This window comes from Zootoca vivipara, chromosome 10 (assembly GCF_965207765.1).
Source record: "Zootoca vivipara chromosome 10, rZooViv2.hap1.1, whole genome shotgun sequence".
Classification (NCBI taxonomy): Eukaryota; Metazoa; Chordata; class Lepidosauria; order Squamata; family Lacertidae; genus Zootoca; species Zootoca vivipara.
The window spans coordinates 24,178,016-24,188,652 of record NC_142593.1 but is presented as its reverse complement, the minus strand read 5'-3'; the positions used below and the strand labels follow the sequence as shown (position 1 = coordinate 24,188,652).

The 10,637-nt window shown below is 43.3% G+C and overlaps 1 protein-coding gene across 1 annotated transcript in view; it reads right to left on the bottom strand.

The window, feature by feature from the left end:
- Positions 1 to 1,327: 1,327 nt before the first annotated feature.
- The window catches only part of SLCO4C1 (solute carrier organic anion transporter family member 4C1), a 36,023-nt gene continuing 26,713 nt past the window's right edge, over positions 1,328 to 10,637 (bottom strand). Inside the window, exons 10-13 of the mRNA XM_035100188.3 lie at positions 5,222 to 5,403; positions 3,924 to 3,988; positions 2,788 to 2,925; positions 1,328 to 1,668 (exon numbers count right to left, since the gene is read on the bottom strand). Of these exons, the coding sequence (XP_034956079.3) occupies positions 1,544 to 1,668; positions 2,788 to 2,925; positions 3,924 to 3,988; positions 5,222 to 5,403 (510 nt within the window). The 3' untranslated portion in view covers positions 1,328 to 1,543. The remainder of the gene's footprint in view (positions 1,669 to 2,787; positions 2,926 to 3,923; positions 3,989 to 5,221; positions 5,404 to 10,637) is intronic.

The following is a 10,637-nucleotide window of genomic DNA, read 5'->3' as shown; positions in this document are numbered from 1 at the left end:
TACATCAAAAGGGTTTGGAGACATGGCGGCAACCATTTTTCTTGAACATAAAAAAGAGCTTAAAATAACCTTCTTGAACAGAGTTTTTTGAGTTAGTATTCCTATGGTTACACACACACACACACACACACACACACACACACACAATTATGTATACAATTAAACAATGGTACTGGGTCCTGCATGTGAAAATCTTTCTAGAGATTTCCTTGAATTCTTTTGTTGAGCCACACAAAGACAAAATGCTCCGGCAAATGCCTCTGTTGTATAACATTATATATGCTTTCATGTATATAAAAGCATATATATAATTTCATACATATATGAACAAGAGAGGCATTTGCCGGAGCATTTTGTCTTTGTTTGGCTCAACAAAAGAATTCAAGAAAATCGCTAGAAAGATTTTCACACGCCCATCGTGTAATTGTACCATTTCTATCAAGTCAAAGCCTACAAGTCAAAGAAAGCCTAGAAAACAGGCACTCGGTTTTGTCAACCTGGCAAGCTATGTAAACAATCCACATTTATCCTTTGAGTGACAGAGGTGCAAATAAATTTAAAGCACTTTGCAACTATGGTCAACTAGCCAACAGTATTGTTGCATAGTGTGCAACATTCCAAGAGCTTTCAACAAGTAAAATTATAGTAGCTCTTAGGTGGCTAATTCTCTGTAGTGCATCACAGTTCACTGACAGGTCAGGTCGGACGCTCAGGAGTTTATGGGCAACTGCTGGGCTTGTGGAGATACCAACTGCATGAATAAGTGGGGTCTGTGCATGTGGCTGTCATTATTCGCAATGCAGCAGTAGTTACACGTATCTGCTATTTCATACAGAAAGTGCTTCTGTGGGGTTCAGCAGTGTCATAAATCTGCTGGTGGCCCACAAACTCCTAAAGCCAGCTGCTGATGACCAGAAGCAAACAACATAAAATTTAAATGTGCCTCCGAAGGCTTGATCTCTTCGACATAAGATTAAAACAAAGTGCTATTTTATGTTCTGCAACATTCTAGGGGGGTGGATCCAGATTTGCCTTTTCTCTTTGCAGAAGAGATTCTGATCCAGTGGTACCTCCCATTGAGGTTTATTTCTGGGGGCAATTTTTGTCAGTTTCCTCTTTCCTCTGCAACCCCCAACCCCTCCTCCTCCCAGGCTGGTGCGAATTTGGGAGGTTGTCAGAGGAGGTTGAGGAAGGAAGTGGGAAATCAATGAATATTTCCTCTTCTCCTCATCTTCTCACCTAGTGGAAGAATACTCTTAATGAAATTGTATTTCTGGGAAGTCTGGATCCAACCTCATGGTAATTTTTCCTGAATGAAACATTGTTTGAGGTGACTGAAATAATCCTGACAGGCTGTGTTTATTTATTTATTTGTTTGTTTGTTTGTTTAAAAAAACTTGAAACAGTTGCTCAAGATGTGCTCCCATGCTGGCATGATTCATATTTAGCAGAGCCAGCTGCTATGACACATTCTTAGAAAGCCATCGCTTCAGTCTTAGTTTTTGAGTGAGAGTTTCTATGAAAAATTTAGGGGTTCGTCGTGTTAAAGTTGTACAGAAGTCACTGCTTCTTCTTTCTTCACTGAATCCGCCAGTTGCTCTGGTGGAGGGTTATATAAGAAAACTGCTGTAGTATAAAAACTGATGGACATGATTTTGGCAATGGCGCCTGCAAAAGGGAAAGAAGGAAGATTTGCAGCATTTTAACCATTTCCCTTTGGCTAAATTAGCAATTAGCGATAGCTTCCGGTTTATCGTGTTGTAGATTGATTTCACACCTCTTTGGAGATCTCAAAAACATAAACCTATATTGAAGCTTTGGTATTCCATACATTGATTGATTTGTTGATAAATTAAAAGGCAGCCAATTAAGCTGCAGTCTACAATTGGCACTGGGCCAGCTGAGGGGGCTATAGAAAGAGGCAGAAGTAGCGCTCTGTGTAGAGGGAGGCCTGCCAGACGGAGCATATGCCCGCCCTGCCCAGGGCGGGTGTGTTTCCGAGGGGTGGGATAACCGTGCACACACCCACCGACCTCCAGCCAGGAGCACGGGGCAACGGTGGACCGCCCGCCTGTGACTCCCGGCTGGAGGAGAGGATGGGAAGGAGGCAGGCAAGCGGGAAGGGGAGAAGGAGGAACCTGCCCCCCTGCTCCTTCCCCAGTGGCTCGCAGTAGGCATGGGAGTCTGAGTCACGGGCGGATGAAGTGCCAAATGTCACCCCCGCTTAGGGATGACAGCCGGAGCAGTGCCCCCCCCCACACACACCCAGCTTCTTCCACCAGTGTGCAAGGCTGAGGCTGTGTGACCATATCAACCAGGGCAGCTGATTGGTTCCAACAATGTGCCCACGAAGTGCCAGTCTCACCATTAGGTAGCCACCCCACCCCCATCTTGGTAAGCCGCAGCGACACCTCTGTTGGGAGGCTATTGCTGCAGCTCCACCCTACCAGGTGAGTCTGTCCTAACAAGGGATGACTTCCAGTTTCCTCTTTCATGTCTGTTGTCAGCCATTTATGGTCTCATCACTGCATTCATATGAAACAGACATCTGTCCATGTCTGTCACAGTAACTTCCAGCAAGCACCAGGGCACCTTAGGTTGCCCCTAGTGAGCAATAAAAACCAGAAACTGCTGATCCTCAGACCATGCATTCAGTTTGCTTAGCATACCAAATGAGAAATAAAACAGTTAATTCTAACTGCAAGGTGCCTCCCCCATCCTATATCTTCACTGGAATTGTTCAGACTCAAGACTATTTGGAGCACAAGGCTTTGGAGAGATACTTACTTATGCCCACTAACATATAGGCCATTTTGTGGTTGTTATAGGTCCAACATGCTCCTTTAACTCCACACTTATCCATATCCCATAGCGTACAGGTACTGTCTATTGAAACACCAAACAGGATTGGTCCAGGTATGCTGCCTGTAGAAAATGGAGTGGTGAAAAACAACAACTGAAAATGCAAACTCAGATGCGGAAACTATGCTGTAAAAATAGAGATGTTGTACCAATACTGGACTTCTATAGCCAATAAAGAAGGCTCTTATTAAAGCTTCAAGCGTTCCAGAATAATATAAATATATTTTTGCCTTTAACAAAATGCATGATTGCAAGACTTAAAGACGTAGTTTATATGTCTAAAACTATGGAAAATGTTAAAATATTTAATATTTTAAGATTCAGATTATGATCCAGGTCCTCCTGTTCTCAGTTACCTCTGCAATGTGCTCTCTCAAACAAAAACATTTCTCTGTGCCTTCATCATGCCCTTTGAATGTACACACTAGCTAGCGTCACCATATTGATGTTTTTCCTCAATCTTTAATAAGTTTTCGCTTGATATATCATCAAAATGGAAATGAAACATAGAGCTTGGCAAAGTTCTTAACACAGAACTATCAGACAAATTTGGAACTGTTGAAGCAAGGGAGGGCAAATCCCCACACCCAACAATTTTCAGTGACGGGAGACACTCTGAGGGGCCCAATCCACTGGTCAAATTTGGCTGATAAGCAGTAGCGGAGTACGGTAGAGATGTAAAGGCCTGGAAAAAAAACAGAAAAAAGGGGGGGACAGTTTTCCCCTGGGTTGTGGTGGTGGTGGTGTTTGTTTGTTTGTTTGTTTGTTTGTTTGTTTGTTTGTTTGTAAAGCTGTTTTTTCCCTGGAAAAAAAGTGTGTGGTCTCTCCTCCAGAGTCAATATCAACATAAGAAAGATATGTTTTAAACTTGAGCCTGAACAGAGCTAATGATAGTGTACGTCAGCCATGATCCAGTCACCTGTTACCTGCATTTGTACAGGTAACATCCTGATCCTTCATTTTCCATAGATAACTATGGAGCCTCGGGGCACTTGTGATCCTTAGAACTGTGACCATTGTTCTTAGTTCCTACTTAAGTATAGAGGTTTTAGAAAACATACCCAAAATTCGTAGAAAGAGCATGTGAACTCCCATCGCAAATGATCGGTGTCTTTCTGGTACACACCTGTAAACCAAAGTTTGATTTATTGTTTAACAGAGATTTATACCATCCTTCAAGCAGAAATTATGAGGATGGTTGACAGTATAAAACATGCATAGCTATCTTAAAAATACAAATGTTAAAACAGCAGTGAGGCACAGCACCAAAATTGGTATGAAAAGCTCATCCAATTTTAAAATACATTAAGATTTAAAGTTTAAGAAAATGGCAGCAATGTAACTTTCAAATCTACTGATTCTTCTGTTCATCTATATTTTCAAATCATGCTTCCATTTGTTACTTCTCATTTGGAAGTATGAAAACAGTTTTTGTTTTCATTCTGTAATTTTGTAGATACAATGACTACTTAGGAAAAATGCAGTCTTTAAGAATAAACAAGAGACCCAATAAAAGCATGATGAACAAGAAAATCAAGTTCAATAATATATCTGTAAATTGTTCCATACTGACGTCTAGTTTTTAAGGAAAGGAAAGGAAAGTCAACATTATTATGTGATTCTACAACATCAAAGAACAGTTTTTGCATCATATGATAGTTCCAAAACACACATACAGCAAGGGATACTGTTATCCACAAAGAAGAAGTTGTTATGCAAATCATTGCCTACAAAATATCTTAACTGTTTTGGCTATCCAGGCTGCTGGTGTGAATTCTGGAATAGGCAAAAAAATAATAATGACATCATAAGCTCCAACCAGTACTGATTAGTGTCCGGCCTGATATCAGCATCCATCATCAGCATCATCAGACAGCTGCCAGGGCTCTGGAAAACCCTCCATGCCTACCACTGGTGCCTAACTTGGGTCCCTGTTAAATAAATGCCCAGTGGAGAGCAAATGACTTCAAACTTGAGTCCTGCTGCTGCCCACAGATGAATAAATCAACTGTGGGGGAGTCCAAGTTTAGGCGAGGGCGCACCTATTTGCCAAAGGAGAACAGGGAAAGTCCCATTGGACAAACGGAAGTCATTCTGTTCACACATTTATTTAGCTCAATACTGCCCATTGAAATGAATGTGCATGTCTAACTTAGCTGTGTTGATTCCAATGTGCCTACTCTGAGTATAACTTAGTTGGATGTAACCCTCTGTTGCTTTCTGAATTGTGCTAGAGAAGGAGGACAGAGAGGGGCAAAAAGAATGAGTGGTTTTTATTTTTTATTTAAAAAATTTAGAGAGGAAATTTATAACATTTTGCAGTGATCAATAAGTAAGAAATAAACAGATTGAAAACTACCTTAGAATGGCCACTGTTGTTGGAGTCACTGCCATGAACGTAAAAACAATAGTGAAGAAGAAGAAGCCAAGGAACAGAGGCAGGGTTGAACATCTTGATGGACATTTCCCAAGGGTAGCCCCATGGTTGATATTCTCAATGGTAAATTTGGAATTCACAACACAGTCACAGTTGGTGAAGACCTATAAATAGTGCATATATGAGCATAGCAAATGAAGTAATCACTATTTCCAGTATTAGCAATACTGAATAACAAAGTGCTTAACCAATTACAGCAGAAACAGAGAAGATGTTTCTATGGAACTGCCTTCATTTCAACAGGAAAGGGAGGACCGTGACGCCGATCTACACGCAATCCACTTCCGGGGCCATGGGAGGCCTATGTAGAAAATGTGCACCTTGGGTTAAGAACGCTTCGGATTAACAATGGACTTCCAGAACTAATTAAGTTCATAACCTGAGGTACCACTGTAATGAGAACTATCTTGCTGTGTGGAGTAGCAGATCCCAGCTTTAGTTGAAATCTAGCATGTCATCCTGAAGCTGAGGCTCCAATACTTTGGCCACCTCATGAGAAGAGAAGACTCCCTGGAAAAGACCCTGATGTTGGGAAAGATGGAGGGCACAAGGAGAAGGGGACAACAGAGGACGAGATGGTTGGACAGTGTTCTCGAAGCTACGAACATGAGTTTGACCAAGCTGCGGGGGGCAGTGGAAGACAGGAGTGCCTGGCGTGCTCTGGTCCATGGGGTCACAAAGAGTCGGGCACGACTAAATGACTAAACAACAACAAAATCACGTCATAGTTAGACACATGAGGCATGGAGAAGCAAGCATGAGCGGACTAGCCCCACACTTGGGGGTACCCAGCATGGGGCAGGAGGGGGCAGCTGCCCCTCCCTAGAGAAGCAAAAAGGGGGGGGAAGCTCCTGCGCAGCAAAAAAAAACAGCCGGCAGCGGAGAGCGGAGTTGCAGTGTCCATCCTCAGTGTGGACCATTCCCTGGGACAGGGAAGGATTGCTGGGTCACCTCTGTTGGTTTTTGCATCGTAAAGGTTCCCTCTAAGTCCCTCCTAGCCAGCAGCTAAATCACTCTAATCCTAGTTACATTGTTTTGCTTTTGTTATTGTTGCTTGATTATTTTACTCTCATAGCTGCTAGTTTATGCTCGCCTTGCATAAAGAGTAAATAATGCTCTATAATAATCAGTAGTAGTAATAGTAGTAGTAAGAATTATAATAATAAAAATAATAATAAAAATAATAATAATAATAAAAATAAAAATAATAAAAATAATAAAAATAATAAAAATATTTAATATAGAAAATGAATAAAATTCTATCAATAATAAATTATATTTTTCAAATCTCCATTAAATTGTCGAGATTACCAAATGACCTTGGGCCTAATTACTTAACCTAATCTTAGAGCTGTACCACAGTGAAGATAGCCTGCTTTGCATGCAGAAGGTCCCTGGCATCTCTAGGTAGGATTGGGAATCTTCTTTATGAAACTTGTAGGTTCAATCCCCATATGGGAGAGCCGCATATTATTGCATTACAGGGGGTTGGACTAGATGACCACTAGGACTCCTCGATCTCTGAGGTACTTTTCTGGGCAGAATAGTAGTGCTATTAATGCCAAGGTTGCAGGTTCTATCCCCATATGAGAAAGCTGCAGATTATTGCGTTACAGGGGGTTGGACTAGATGACCCCCAGGGTCCCATCAAAACTTTGAGGTACTATTCCTGGGTTGACAGGATAATAGTGCTGATAACCCCTATGATGCAGGTTCAATCCCCATTTGGGCAAGCTGCATATTATTGGTTGGCAGGATAGTAGTGCTGATAAAGCCAAATTTTTGCAGGCCCAATCCCCATATGGGATAGGTGCATGTTCTTGCATTACAGGGGGTGGGACTAGATGACCACCAGAAGCAGATGTAGCTTGGGGGTCGCTTAACACCATAATCTTCAACATTTTCTGAGGGAAAGAGGGGCACCCTACCATACTCTCCTCCGGTGAGAGTACTCCTTAATTTTCCTACATCTTTAAAAGATGTGGTTATTGAATTCTGTTCTGTTCCCGGTGAAGAGTTTGTGTAGCACAGTAGTCTGCTTTAACCAGTGTACATGGTGGCAGGACTGTATATGCATTACTATATCACACAACTGCCGGTTTGTTTAGTCCAGGTACGTAAAAAGGCCACACCAAACAAACCTCAGCATTTTCTTCAAACCCAAGAAAAATGATATTAGTATAAGACATGTAATTAGAATAGAAATTTAAAAAAATTCAAGCAAATAATTGTAATAACTACCATATAACTACTGTAATAAAACACTGCTATAATTATATATAATAAAATTTTGGTGTCATTTGCCTTTTCCATGCTGAAATGTCACAACCTGGATGACCATGGCTTGCCCCCCCCCCCGATTTGTTCCTGGGTACACCCATGGCCCCACATCCCATCCTCACCGCTGTCATGCCATCATATGAAAGTATTTTATGTAGTGACTAGCTGACCCAGCCACGCGTTGCTGTGGTTCTTTCCTGTGATTCCCCCCACTCTGTCCGTACACATGAGTTATCCTGCCCCCTCCTCTCCCCACCCCCGCGGCACATCTGTGTGACTGGCCCCACTCTGTCCCGACCCATGAGCTATCAAGTCCCCTTCTCCCCCCCCACCCCTCCAGCACATCCCTGTGACTGGTCCCAGCCTGTCCTGACTCATGAGCTATTGAGCCCCCTCCTCCCTCCACCCCCCATCTGAGCCCTCTGTTGTCTCCGGGGAGTGTTGGCCCCTCCCCGTTTCTCCATACCTTGGCCCCCACCCTTGGAGAAGGAACTGTCGGCTTTTGGGTTCTGTTTCCCAGCATGCACTTTTGTCTAAGCCCTCTGTTGTCCCGGGGGAGTGTTGTCCCCTCCCCCCGGTAGAAGGAACTGTCAGTTTCTGGGTTCTATTTCCCAGTATTTACTTTTGTCTGAGCCCTCTGTTGTCCCCGGGGACTGTTGTACCCCTCCCCCCCTGTATCTCCATACATTGGGCCCTGCGCACTCACCGTGAACATTTTTATATATTTAGATTTTTAAAAAATTGAAATAAGAACATGAGAAGCAGGAGTTATTATTGTTTAATTTTATTTTTGGGGTTGTCATTTATTTTGGTGGGTCTTGTATGATTTGGGCGTTGTTGGGGGGGGGGGACCAAATAGCAAAGCCCCACAGCCCTGTAGCAACAGAAGGCGCGTTCCAAAGCGCCCGAGCTGTTCGGTTCCATAAAAAACATGTGGTGGCTCAGTTTGTTAAATGGAGCCTGAGAGTCCCACTTCAGACTCCCCTCACCTTCAGAGTCCCCCTGTTTTTTGTGTGTTATGTTTACACAGGCGCATCCCTGTGTCTCCCCCCACCCTGTTCTGACCCATTACCTATCTCTGCCCCCTATTCGCCCCCCACCCCCCCACCCCAGGCAGGCCCCTACCTCCACTTGGCCTAGTCTGGGAAGCTGCCTAGTCTGGCTGCAGCCTATTCAGTCTGCTGGGCAATGATGGGCCTTGTTGCTGCAAAAGGCCTGTTTTCAGTTGGTTGCTGTGGAATTTTGTGGTGTCATTTGTGGGCACCATTTTTTTTGTGTTTAATCATTATTTTAGGTGTGAAAGGTGTAGCTTTTTTGGAAATTTATTCATGACATATGCCTCCCTGATGGGCAAAGTACGTTGTGGCCAAATTTGTTACATTACGGTTCAGCAGTTACGGAGAAAGGGGCACGACTGCCCCTACTTAAAATGGCTGCCGGAGCCTCACATGTGACACAACGCCCGCTAAATTAAAAAGCGAAAATCCCTCGCCGTGCTCCCAAGTGTATGTTAGGGGAAATGATGAATGACTTCCTAATGCTGCCAGGTGTTTATTAAACAGAAGGTGTGTTCTGGAGCGCCCAAGCTGTTCGGTTTCATAAAAAAACATGTGGTGGCTCAGTTTGTTAAATGGAGCCTGAGAGTCCCACTTCAGACTCCCCTCACCTTCAGAGTCCCCCTGTTTTTCATGTGTTATGTTTACATGGGCGCATCCCTATGTCTCCCCCCCACCCTATTCTGACTCATTACCTATCCCTGCCCCCTATTCGGGGGGGCCCATCCCACCCAGGCAGGCCCCTATCTCCACTTGGCCTAGTCTGGGAAGCTGTCTAGTCTGGCCGCGGCCTCTTCAGTCTGCTGGGCAATGTTGGGCCTGTTTTCAGTTGATTGCTGTGGAATTTTGTGGTGTTATTTGTGGGCACCAATTTTTTTGTGTGTTTAATCATTATTTTAGGTGTGAAAGGTGTGGGTTTTTTGGAAAAATTTTCATGACAGATCCCTCCCTGTTGGGCAAGGTACGTTGTGGCCAAATTTGTTACATTACGGTTCAGCAGTTACAGAGAAAGGCTGTTACATCTGTGCGCACAATGCCTACATTTTTACCCTGTTTCTCATATTTTAAGACATACCCATAAAATAAGCCATAGCAGGATTTTTAAGCATTCAAGGAATATAAGCCATACCCCGAAAATAAGACATAGTGATAGGCGCAGCAGCAATGCTGGCCGCAGCAGGAGGAGGAGGAAAAAAATAAGACATCCCTTGAAAATAAGCCATAGTGTGTTTTTTTGAGGAAAAAATAAATATAAGACATGTCTTATAATATGAGAAACACGGTATATATATATAGATGAGCATGGAAGAATCAAGATCTATCTGAACTGAAGAGTTCAGATTACCAGACCAACCCCCCAAAACATGCTTTAATAAATTTGTGTTGAGAAAATAACTTCTCTTGTATGCTATTCATACAAGTGTTGTATGAATGCTAATAATAATTAAGAAAATTAATGAATTAATATACATTTGAAAAGGACACGTTTGCTAAATACAGTGGTACCTCGGGTTACAAACACTTTGGGTTACAGACTCTGCTAACCCGGAAGTAGTACCTCGAGTTAAGAACTTTACCTCAGGATGAGAACAGAAATCGTGCGGCGGCAGCAGCAGGAGGCCCCATTAGCTAAAGTGGTACTTCAGGTTAAGAACGGTTTCAGGTTAAGAACGGACCTCCGGAACGAATTAAGTTTGTAACCAGAGGTAACACTGTAAACACTTTTAGCACCCAGAACTCAGAGGCAGACCAGTGGGCCCAATTTGGGCTGAGAAGCTGTTTTCGACAAACCACACTCACCTGCACCACACAAATGTCATATGTGGCATGAGGTGCGGGGTAGGCAAAGGCATGGCTGTAGTAGAACAACTGGAAGCTTAAAGTACGCTCCTGATTGTACCTTGGAGAGCAGGGCTCGCTTAGCAGCACCAGTCAGCTGACTGGTGTTGACAGTGCACATTCAAAGTGGCTCAGTGTAGCATCCAAACAGCTGATCTGCAGTG